The following is a 12,502-nucleotide window of genomic DNA, read 5'->3' on the forward strand; positions in this document are numbered from 1 at the left end:
GGCACGAGGGGCTTTTACACGTATTCATCCTTCCTTTAATGTCAAACCCACGTGGCGTTTTTATTTTTTTTATTTTCAGTCAATTAGATAAAGTCCCAGTGGAGTTCTTTTCCAGCATAGTACCTTCCCACATTGTTTTAAAGTCTGGATTTTGATTGTTTGCCAAGTCTAGGTAGAAATGGAAAAAAGTTTTGAGTTTCCAGAATTTATTTATTTTCACATTAGCTGAAAGTTAAATGTTTTTTAAATTAATTTCTAAGGGAGACTTTCTATACTGTCTTATATTTATGTGGTATGTTTATCCTTTAGTTTGCCACACCAAAATATGAGTTTTTGCATTGATTGTTTTGAGTTCAGAGTTACTAACTGGTTAAAAACACCTTTTTCGGATATTTTGATCGAGTGTAGCTTTCATTGTAAGAATTTATTTGTTTTGGCCTTTTACATCTTGGGAGTTTAACCAGACCCACGGCTCTTGAGCTAAGCTTGGTTTATAACCAAACAAAGCTTGAAATTTCTATTTTATGGAGTTTTAAAAGATGAATTAGTTTAGGGTCTGGTCCAGGGGGTTGAAAGTGTTATCGTTTTGAACTGATCCAAACAGAAGTAGATGATTTCTGTGAAGAAAAGGTAATAAAACCGGACTAGGTGAATGTCTTGTGGTCAAATCACCCTAATGACATGGAAAGATTTTGACATTAAAAATATGTAGAAACCCATAATTCCCCACCCTCCCTCCACTCTATAAATGACCTCAAGTTAAAGGTTTGATTTTTCTAAACTTCTCAATGTGAGATTATCCTACAGTAGTAAAAGCTTTTTACCAAGAGTGTCAAAAAATGCGGTTTACCCTGTGGATGTTTTTAAAACTGAGTTGTTTTTCTGATGGGAGATGCTATTCTGAGGCTAAAAACTCACCTTGAGCTGAACCGTTCAAGTGTCCAGATGACAAATGACAATAAAGAAACGACCTTTCACTGGGAGTAAAGCTCGTAATAGATTTTTGCCACCCCCTCCGCACACTCTTGTGAACACAGGAGCAATTGATCAACTTAAGCTCAGATGTACAACCACACCATATTTGGGTGAAAGTTCCAAAAGAAACATGGTTTCTGCAGCCATGATCCTTTAAATCTTGTTCTTGGCAGAATGGGTAGAGTTCATTTAGGTTGGCTGGTTTCCTGGCAAACAAATCAGTCAAGAATCTTATCGTCTTTATGCATTATCATAACATTTTGGTGAGACACCGGCTCAGAATGCACACAGTCTTAACACACGATGCACTGAGACAAAAAGACAATGTTTTTGTTTGTTTATTTCGAGGAAATTAGGTGATTGCACCAACAGTACTTTCCGAGAAGTTTGAAGTGTGCAAATTGTCCTCAGCATTTGATAGGATTTACGTTTGAGTCAACAGGACAGATAACAGTCTCTACAGACGATAGATTACTGTGCAGTAGCATGAGTGTGTCAGACGAAGCTCTGTCGTTTGATACGCTCATGCATGCAGTACAATATTAGGCAATAAATTTAGATCTTCAAGTTAAAAAAACTGTGAAATTTGCATGGATGTGAGACAGACATTCTTTGAAAAAAGTGTACAAGGAGGGTTTGTACATGTTTGTGTACGTAAAGCCAACTTCTTTATATAAAGTCAAGTTTATTTGTATGGGGAGATTTCAGCAGCAAGGCGGTTCAAAGTTCATTACATCATGAAAACACAAAAACATCATAAACTCATCGAAAGTCACTGGTTGTGTGAATAGTAACAAACATTAAATTGTATCAAGTGAAAACATCAATATACATCAAAGATGTTGGTCAATGTTCCTGTTATTATGGGGTTGAAAGCAACTCTAAACTGGTGGGTTTCCAGTGGGTTTTCTCAGTGTTTCGGCTGAAAGGATTGTGGAGTTCGTTCCAGATTTGTGGAGCATAGGAACTAAATGCTGCTTCTCCATGTTTGGTTGTGGTTCTAGGTATGCAGAATAGACCAGAACCAGAAGACCTTAGTGGTCTGGAGGGTTGATACAGCAACAACAGGTCTATAATGTATTTAGGTGCTAAGCCATTCAGGGATTTATAGACTAACAGAAGTATTTTAAAGTCTATTCTCTGAGATACAGGGAGCCAGTGTAAGGACTTTAGAACTGGGGTTATGTTCTCTACTTTCTTAGTCTTAGTGAGGACGCAGGCAGCAGCGTTCTGGATCAGCTGCAGCTGTCTGATTGATTTTTTTGGTCACACATGTGAAGACAGGTCGCGTTGCAGTTATCAGTGCGACTAAAGATAAACGCATGGATCAGTTTCTATAGATCTCGTTGGGACATCAGTCTTTTTATCCTGGAAACATGCTTCAGGTGGTAGAAAGCTGACTGTGACTGTCCTTATGTGTCCTTGAAGGTTCAGGTCTGAGTTCGTCACTACACCCAGATTTCAGGCCTGATCACTAGTTTGTAGTTGTAATAACTGAAGCTGTGTGCTGACTAGTTTGTTCCTCTTTAGGTCCAAAGATAATAACTTCTGCTTTGTTTCTGTTCAGCTGTAGAACTTTTTTGGCACATCCATGAATTGATTTGTTTGTTCTAAGCATCCATTAAGTGCATGGATGAGTTCAGAGCCACCTGGTGACATTGTAATGTAGAACTGTGTATCATCTGCGTAGTTATGGTACCTAATATTGTTTCTTGTTATAACCTCAGCCAATGGGAGCATATAGATAATGGATAGCAGGGGATTTGAACCAATAGAGTGCTGTACTAGAGAGACCGACCCAGCTCTCCAGTCACTTTAATGATATATCATGGTCACCGGTGTCAAACGCAGCGCTGAGGTCCTACAGAACTAGCAATGTGGTTCTTCCACACTGGATTTATGTGGATTTCATTGAACACTTCGACGAGGGCGAAGGACGGAAACCAGACTAAAAAACATCAAAGCGGTTGGTCATTGTAAGGAAGCTATTTAGCTGTTGAAACACAGCTTTTTCAATAAGTTTACTGATAAATGGAAGGTTAAAGATTAGATTATAATTTATAATAATTTGTCCAGATTGCTCTTTTATCAGTGGTTTTGGAGGTGCTGTTTTTAAAGCCAGGGAGGAAACACCTGAGGAGAAGGATAAATTTATTATTTGGATCAGGTCAGACGCAACGACAAACTGGACTTTTTTCAGGAAGGTTGTAGGTAGGATATCAAGACAGGAGGAGAAGGAGCTTAACTGCTTTATAATTTCATCTAAACGTTTATAGTTGTGTAGTTGAAATGTATTCTCAGCATTTATGTTTGAACATAACACTGGTACTGAATTCGGTGTGGATGCCCTCTAATTTCTTTTCTTTTCTTTACATAGAGGTTGGCAAATTCACTGAAAGAAAATTTGGAGAGAAAAGAGGTGGGCTGCCGTAGTGTAATGTGCTCATTTTGTTTCCTAGCAGAGTAGCTGACTTGTGTTGTAAGCTGATCATCAGAGAGACAGCCTGGGGAGCTGTTGCTGTGGAGGCTGTTTTTTTTTTTTCTTTTTACAAATATTCCAAAAAAAAGTTAAAAAACAAAACAACTGGACTTTTTTCCGAAGTATGAAGACGGTTCACCTCCCATCCAGAAAGCTTTCTCATATCAAACCTGATCATGACCTGGATGACTGAGAATCTTCACCAGCATCTTTTATAAATAGCGCTCTTTAACATTTACCTGAAAGCAAAACAGCTTGTATCCAGGATATGTGGGGTCTGCAGAGGTTCTAGCTCCCCTTATCCTGACCCTAGACCTGTACAGGTCCTAGATGGAGGGAAGGTCAGCCCTGATTATCCTCTCTGCGGACCTGATCGTTCGTAGCAGTCTGGTCCTGTCCTGTTCTGTGGATCTGCCAAACAGACTGGATGATGGAGGACTATCTCAGATCCTAAGTAAGGGTGGTTCCTAGGAACCAGAGTTGATGCACAGGGAGAGGGAGTATGGGAGACGTTCTCTGGAAGTCCACTATCATCTCCACAGTCTTGAGTGGGTTTAGCTGCAGGTGGTCCTGACCGCACCAGTTTAGCAGCAGATCTACGTGCTGTCAGGGTGACAGCTACCGGAGTCATTTGATCCCTTTATGGTGCCTTTCTTGGTGACCGTGATGGTGGAAGAACGCTTGACGCCGTAGGGAACCTCACACAGCCCCAGAGACTTATCTAAGACCTGAGGGAAGACGGGGGCGAGTTGTCCAGCGCAGGCAGGCAGGTAGAAGACGGGAATAGCATCAGTTCTCAGAGCTTCCCTGGTCATCCGGTGCTGAAAAAAGCCTATTTACATGTTCCTCTGAGCGTTGTGAGCATTGTACAACCCAGAGTCAAAATTCCTCATGTATGTGTGTACACATTCCTGGCTGATAAAGCTGATCCCGGATCTCCTTGGTGCAGGGAAGGGGTTGTAGAGTTGGGACACAGTCCCACATGATTACAGCAGATGTGTGCTCTTACTGTCACACAGTGTTAGGCTGTGACCCAGTGTGTCCACTGTGAAATCAGAAAAGCAGAACAATGCGTTTCTTGGGCAATCCCCCCTCCAGCGCCTGTCAGTGCTCCAGTTGTAAAAGGCGATCAAAATCTATGATTTTTAAAATTTTATAAAAACATGCACACAATGTTTGGACCAATTCCACAGTTTCATCGAGGAATCCGACCAAAACGCATCTGATCTCGTCGTTTTTGACCACTAAACCCGCATACCTGCACAATAAACCGCGCTTCTGTGACATCCTCCCCCAGACAGTCGCAAAGGTTCCCCGGCAACACTGGCCTCTCTGTTCCCTCTGCGGATGCAGGTCAGGCGTGGGGGGGAGATGATGACCAAAGTCACTTTCACGCACAAGTCACATCACGCCATCGGAATCTCCTGCAGCTGCGCAGACCCTCCGCACTCAACTCCAGCGCCGGCGTCACACCAGGGGTTTCCGGGGCGATCTGCGCGGATTGAGTCGATTTATTTATTTAATTGCTCCTTATATAATCCGCACCGACCCAAAACACACACAGACAGACGCCAACTGATCGTCCTCTGCGTCTCCGGGCGCCCATGCCGTAAGTAAGCGCTAGTTTTTTTGGGGGGCGTGTGTGTGTGTGTGTGTGTGTGTGTGTGTGTGTGTGTTGAAGCGCCTGCAGAGCGGAGATGGTTCTGGGTCGCTTTGTTTTTTTTGTTTTTTTTTACATTTCGGAACAATGACGCTTGTTCTACCGGAGAACGAAGGCTGTTTGTGAGGATTGAAGGTTTTATTTATGACATGTCCTACATCGGCTTGCTTTTCAAGGAGCGACCTCTCACTTTGCTTTTGTTTGACTTTCTATTGTCTCATTTGCGCTCAGACGATCCTTTTCTCGCTTTGCACCCATTTTAGAGAAACTGCCCAGATTAGAGGGCGAGTCTGTTTGCTCAGAGTGCCAATCAGTGCCAACGGGAAAAATGCACCTTTTCTGTTTTCAAATGCAGCAAACAAGGCAAATGCGCATATATGCCACGGATTTTAAGGACGAGGAAACGATCCTTACTTTAGTTGTCACTGATTATTATTTTTTTAACCATTATGCTATTTTTTGGTTTATGTTACAGCGGTATCTGTATTTATATTGAAACGCGCCGAGAAGTGGCGTTGCAGTGTTGCAGGAATTGTAAGCCATATGCAATTTGTCATTGTGGGAGCAGGGCCCTGACGTCACGAACGCACCACTCTGCAGCTGTTCTGACGCCAGGAGTGTGCGTAAAAAAAAAAGAGATACGTAAAGGAGACGTACGCTCACCAACACGTAAAGCGGTCTGTCATCGTGGCGTGAAACAATCTGATATTGTGTTAAGACGCGTAACAGCTGGGGAATCAAGCGGAAGCTGCGTTTGGAGGAACTGGGAGGCGAGGTCACCTGACCAGTGATAGATGGATGGATGATGATGTCCCCGATATGGAGTTAGCGCACAGAGATCTGGTTGGGTGGGTGGGGGGGATTACTGCGGACATGATTACTTGTAATCTTAACGATCCAGGAAACTAAATCGAAGCACTTCTTAAATCTGTTTGGGAATCAACGACTTTCTGTTAACATGGGGTAGAAATAATAAGTGGCACAGAGACCCATTTCTTTCAGCTGCAGGCCAGTAGGCCAGAGGACATATTTGTGTTGTTGCCACACACACACACACACACACACACACAGAGTGAGCAGGATGATAAGGGAGGTACACAGAGAACCGCAGCAAACAGTGGCATGTCAGAGTAGCCAAGTCTGCATAACAACCGTTTGGGGAGTGATGTCAGACAAAAGTATTTTCTGTCCTGCCAACCCGAGCGTGAACACGTGGAGTCGTCCAGAAAAGCGTAAGTGGGTCACTGGGCCCTTCAGCAGGATTCGAAACATATGGCCAAGTCAACACAGAAAGGCTTCAGAAGGGAGGTCAACCTTCTCCGAACACCTTCGCCGTCACCAGGCCGCAAGCTTTTAGCAAATCCGAGGACTGAGCAGAAGACAACTGAGCATCAAAGATAACCCAGAAATCTGTTCAAGAGAGACTGCAGAAAGTAATGGTCAGCGATGAGTCACATGATGCCGGTCATCAAAATCTGCACTGTGTTCCTGCATTTATACCCAAGAGATCACGATGCAAATATGTTGCGCCGTATTCTCTATGTAACATTACTCACTGAAATAACCCAAAATGAAGCACATAGTGCCTTGCAAAGGTATTCACATCCCTTGAACTTATGGGATTTGGCTCTGGGCTTTGACTGGGCCGTTCTTACACATGAATGGGGTTTGATCCAACCCATTCTAGCTCTCATTACATGTTCAGGCATTTCGTTTTTATTTACAGATCTTCCCCCACTCCTCTGTCGATCATCCCATCTAAATAGGACAGCCCTTTAACGCCGTCTTGTTCTCTCCTCTTTCTTTCCGTTCGCAGTAAGTCTTGTTGACAGAGCTGAATCGGCAGTGCTGACCCACAGCGTTGGTGGCCGTCTCACTCACGGACACAGCCGACGGCAGACAGTGGTGACAGCAGAGCAGCCGCTGGCTCCACATCCTCCTACGTCCCTTCATCGCGTCTGACATGACGGACCCCAGCCTCACGTCGCCCTCTGGAACGCCGCTGCGCTCCCCCAGCTCCCCCCTCGCCCTCTCCTTCCCCTTCCCCAGGCAGGGGAACCGGGCGTGGCAGGAAGGGAGGGAGCCCCCGCTTCCCCGGGACCTGCCCAGCCCGCTGCCGACCAAACGCAACCGCACCTACTCAGCGTACGTATGAACACTTACTGCCAGGCTGTAGGTTAGGTTTAGGCAAGGTAGCTTTAACTGTTGTCCCTTTAGTTATCAAACTAAATCTGCATTAGGGGACACCAAGAGACAACAGCTATTGCTATTTATTTGTAATCTGTTTGAAGGCTTTTTTTTTTTTTTTTAGGTTTGCAGGTGACGCTTTTTGGTGCAAAACCTTTTCATCAGGGGGATTTTCAATAAAAAAAAAAGAAAAACATCCCATGCAGATAGCTCGGTAATCCACTGAGCTCTCATACATTTCAAAATCTCAGCAGCAGCCAACACCCCTGCTGTTGGGCAACTCTTGTTACCACAGTGAAACACAGCGTTCCAGTAACTGTCAGTGCAGGTTAAGGGTTGCTGTTTACTTTCCCCTGCGCTGTTTTCCCCTCTGCAGCGATTCCTGCAGGCCAGGGTGGTTCCCCTTTTAAGCCTTCCAGATGTGCAAACGTTTTCTCTTTTGCAGGTTTAGACTTTTTCCAATGCTCCCTCCGTGATCATTTCTGGCAATAAAAATAGATGGGATTGGAGCCTTGACACGACCGGAGACATGTTGCCCAAAACAGTACCATACAGGGCCTCTCACATTAAGATCCTAATAGAATACACTGACATTTATGAATTTAAACAGTGAAGTGCGAAAAAAAACCTTTGACTAGTTTTGGAAGTTAACAAGGTTACAGAAATATATTCTGTATTACTTTAATATGTTACCTGGCTTACAAAGACGGGTAGAAAATGATCTTCAAAATGGGGAGAAACTGATTTTTATTGTGACGCTCTGCTATTGAGTTTTGCATGAATTCTGAAAAAGTAACTCATCCTAACTAATTTCACGTACGTCAGTCCTTTTAATGTCAACTTTTTGTCTGCAGTACGGTCCGCGCTCAGTCGGGTCCGGTTTTTAAGGGCACGTGTAAGAACTTCTCCAGATCACAAGGCCATGGCTTCATCCAGCCGTCCCACGGTGGAGAAGACATCTTCGTTCACATCTCAGAGTAAGTGGCAACAGCAGAGAACACGCGACAAACAAACGCGCTGCGTTAGCATAGTTGCCAACAGCACCACACCTGCAGTGGCAACTCTGGAAATAAAGCAGCTTCTCTTGGCCGCTTTTAAATCTTCCTGTTTATTCTAAGGAAAGCATCTAAAGTTAGAACAGTTTGAGCCAATTCTAAAAATGTGTTCTGCAGTGTAATGTTGTTTTCCTGAAATCACTGGACTGGACAGTTTTCTGAATCTAAGTACCTTATTTAATGTGCTCCCACTGATGTGCTTCTGTAATATGAGGAAACTTCCATATTCTGTCAAATCGGTGGTGAAAAGCTGTAGATTTTTGCACCTAAAGCTACATTTAAGTAGCTTAAAGTGCTTTAAGTGCAATTGTGTCACAGCAAACAAATAAAATAGTTGATAATAATAGTGCTGCCAAAAAACTATTATCAATTCAAGATGATCATGAGTTTCTCTTCATTTAATGCATTTAACTCTAAAGCAAGATGTTCCCAGACAGTGGTTATGATACTGTATTGTGTCAGCTACTGGTTTAATGAGAGGCATTGCATCCGTAGCACAAATAAACATTCCTTAAACCTTCACAATGTTTTATTTGCTCAGATACCTCCAGGTCCAGAGGGCTTTCTGTTTTGAGTTGAAACTGATTGCCCACATGACGCCACATGCAATCTGCCCCAGAAGTTGGAACTTACGTTCTAGTGGGAAGTTGCAAAAGCTGTAGGATTGGTCAGCAATATAGGCCATTAACAATGTTTTTTTTTCTCCTTTTCATGTATTCAAACAAGAAAGTTTAATACTTTTACATTTGGATTTTAAAGAGTTGTGTATGCTCTTGATATACATACCATCAGAAGTAAAAAAACAACAAAGAAAAACAGTTAACTCCTCTAACTGTGATTTATTGACCAAGGGAGACTCAGAGTCTTTAGACATTCAGTCGACATTTTAGTTGATTCTTCCAACTTGGAACTTGGAAATCTGATGCAGCATCTAGTGTGTGTTCATGTTAGTCTGAGAATGGGAACACAGATATGGGGATGGCATCACACCTGAGTTGCGCTCGCTCTGCTCAGAGGATGCAGACTAGCAGAAAAACAAGCTGGTGGCAACTGCTTCTCTGCGTTCTGTGCTTTTAAACGGGAAAGGAACACACCCACATGTAGAGTATGTACAAGTGAGCTAATAGGTTAGTCAGATAAAAAAAAAAACATCATAGATGAAAATTCACTCTATGGCTGCAAGTTTCACAGTGTTTTTATATGTACAGCAGTTGAGTTGGATCTGAAAACATGGTTTGTGACGAACCTGTGACTTTTCAGATGAAAGTTTTGATTTGGTTTCTCAAAAATTCTGACTTTCCCTTACAAAGTGAACGCACCGTGCCTACCTTTTTAATTTTAAAAAGAAAAAAAAAATACCATCCTTCTCTGCGTCTCAGACAAATGTGACTGCATGTGTCTAAAGCTTTGTGTGAACACTATAAAAGTAGTTTTTGAATGGAAAGCGGACGTCCCTGCTTCTGTTTGTCTGTGTTCCAGCATTGAGGGGGAGTACGTCCCAGTTGAGGGCGATGAGGTCACATACAAAGTGTGCCGGGTCCCCCCTAAGAACATTAAGGTGCAGGCCGTGGAGGTGAAGATCATACACCTCAACCCGGGGACGAAACACGAGACCTGGTCCGGACAGATCATTAGCTCGTAGGAACTGATATCTGCCCCTGGTGGACGGCGACGCTCCAGGTTGGATCGGTGGGGATGGCAGAGGTGCTCCTGGACTCTTTCGCTTTGTTTTCTTTGTTCTGTCTTTTGGACATATCTGTTATTCTACTCTACGTCAGTCAGAGCTGAATTGAAATTGTTACCAGTGCAGGCAGGTAGTTACAGACCGAACTGATCTTTTCTGTTCAAACCACAGTTACAGTAAGCTACTCTGCCTTTGGCACTGAATCTAACTAATGGAAAACAAATCCCTTTTTGTGTTATTTATGTTTATGTTGATTACTAAATCGAAGCTGGGACCATAAAATAACCCGACTTTGGAGTGTCAGGAGTTTTCAGTGTCGCATTGTTCACATTATGTGTAGAAAACAAGAAAGACTGAGAACATCAATCCTGCCGTTGTGCAGACTGCAGTGTGTGTTTGTGTGAGAGGAGGCAGTTTTACTTCCCCTCTTAGCTGTTTCTGCATTGTCTTCTGTACTTCATCAAAGTTGCCAGGGTCACATGTTTGCTGCAAGTGCTCATCAGGGGACTTATCCCAACCTGCGCTGTCGCTACATCAAAGGTATAATTTAAAATGCGTATTTTAAACAAAGACAACAGCAGATGCGAAAGCAAGAGATGTCAAGATGGCCATCTTTAACAATAAGACGGGGTTGGTCATTGGTCCAGGAAAACAGGGGAAACTATGAGGACGTTTACACCTGCTCCCATCATAGGATGTGTCAGACGAATGGTTTCAGATCATCATTTGAAAAAGTTGATGTGACATACTTTAGATTAGAGAAATTTTTAAAGTTTGGAGTAAAATTTGGAGTAAATATGGGAACTGTTAATAAATAAATAAATATATATATATATATATATATATATATATATATATATATATATATATATATATATATATATATATAGTGCTGGACGATATCGAAAAATAGCATATCGATAAAACAGATATCGATAATTATCAACAAATTCAAAACATATATTTTAAGTGCAGCCCTGGCTATTTTATGCTGTTACGTAGCAACCTAGTTTTAGATAAAGAACACACAAACACTGAATTCACACACACACACACACAGCTGGAGAGACAGGGGAGAGAGCTAGATGTTATGAAAAAAGATTTTAGTTGTAATTTTGAGAAAAAAACTTTATTGAAAGTAATGTTAAAGTGGAAGAAATCTCCAATTTTGTTTAAAAAAAATCTCTGATCAGTGAAGACTAATCCAGCACTGCTTTGAGCTATCTTAATATTTTAGGTTTTGAACAAGAGATGTCAAAAGTTGTTGCAATAGTCATTTTGTTGAGTGTGGGGTAGGAATCTACACGTCAGTGTCTCATTTTCTAAAAGTTCACAACACAGGAATGCCCACTCATCATTGTCTGGGCGACCAAGTAAGCAACAGAAAACTAGTCGTCATCATCACCGACGTAACTTTTGTTTTGAGTGCCTGGGCTGCCCCCTGATGGAGTGACGTCGTGGGCGGGGAGCCGTGCCGCCTATATAAAAGGTCAAATAGAAGAAAACTGCACACATTTTCCTTAAAAATCAATTCACTCTGCTCTGTCTATGTGGATACTTGTTCATTTGTGTGTGAATCTATATTTGTATTCGTCCTCAGGTTACACTCTTTATATTTTGCTGAGAATGAAAACGACACGACCGGCCACACCACACGAGACGTCACAGCCTCACAATATCACGTGTTAAAAGAACTCAATCCGCTCTCCTTATTCAGGTTACATGTGACCCTGCGCGTCATTTATTTTATCACAGCAACTATTCCAGACTCTGTTGCCATCGTATGTGTCTGCGTCACTGCCTGAAAGGTTGCGTTCATCACTTCACCTGAGCCTTGTGAGAACATTAAAAGTATGGTTTTATGATTTGAACCGGTGGTGTGCTTATTTGGAGTTTGAGCTGTTTCACACTGTTGTTTCACTCTGTATAACACTAAAAAATAATAACTGTTAAAGTTAAGATGACTATAACTGCAATAATCATATCAACATATTATTTTAGCACCAGGAAACATATTTATTTAAATTTTGGTGTAAATACCATAATACCTGGTAATTTTTCACTCCAGTTTATTCTACCAAGAGAATCTGATATCAGCCCATGCCTTGTACATTTATTGCATATTATTTTATACACATGAGGATGTTATTGGAGGAGCTTTAACCTTTATAAACTATGCATGTCTCTATGGTGGGCAGCGACAACAGAAGAGGACAGCCCATAGTTGCTTGTTCTTGGGAGCAGGCGGGGACATGAGGGTGCACAGTTGGCCATAGAGCAAACAGATAAGCAAAGTAAATAAGATTTACTTTACACCATTCACTCACTGTAAACATGATGGGACTCAAACAGGAGCTGCAAAAACCAAAAGATAACCTGCAGCTGACAGCAAACCTTTTGAAAAGTTATGTCTGAGGGGTCAGAGGCCATCTAGTGGTTGGATCCAGAACGACAAGGATTGC

At 42.3% G+C, this 12,502-nt stretch overlaps 1 protein-coding gene across 2 annotated transcripts; it reads left to right on the top strand.

Annotated features, from left to right (window-relative positions):
* Positions 1–4,840: 4,840 nt before the first annotated feature.
* On the top strand, positions 4,841–10,845 carry csdc2b (cold shock domain containing C2, RNA binding b). 2 transcript variants are annotated; one of them, XM_012852977.3, is made up of 4 exons: positions 4,841–5,067; positions 6,931–7,259; positions 8,156–8,278; positions 9,836–10,845. In XM_012852977.3, the coding sequence occupies exons 2-4, from the start codon at positions 7,078–7,080 to the stop codon at positions 9,996–9,998; spliced, it is 468 nt and encodes a 155-aa protein (XP_012708431.2). In that variant the 5' UTR covers positions 4,841–5,067; positions 6,931–7,077; the 3' UTR covers positions 9,999–10,845. The 2 variants fall into 2 exon arrangements, with proteins under 2 accessions (XP_012708431.2, XP_012708430.2); XM_012852976.3 differs by having other exon boundaries at positions 4,841–5,063.
* The last annotated feature ends 1,657 nt before the right edge of the window (positions 10,846–12,502 follow it).

This window comes from Fundulus heteroclitus, chromosome 16 (genome assembly GCF_011125445.2).
Source record: "Fundulus heteroclitus isolate FHET01 chromosome 16, MU-UCD_Fhet_4.1, whole genome shotgun sequence".
NCBI classification, from domain to species: Eukaryota; Metazoa; Chordata; class Actinopteri; order Cyprinodontiformes; family Fundulidae; genus Fundulus; species Fundulus heteroclitus.

Bases quoted from the DNA above. Each gene is read 5' to 3' on its own strand.
- csdc2b (XM_012852977.3), top strand. From the start codon at position 7,078: ATGACGGACCCCAGCCTCACGTCGCCCTCTGGAACGCCGCTGCGCTCC. The intron at 7,260-8,155 runs GTACGTATGAAC...TTTTGTCTGCAG, and splicing joins CGCAACCGCACCTACTCAGC to TACGGTCCGCGCTCAGTCGG. The intron at 8,279-9,835 runs GTAAGTGGCAAC...TCTGTGTTCCAG, and splicing joins ATCTTCGTTCACATCTCAGA to CATTGAGGGGGAGTACGTCC.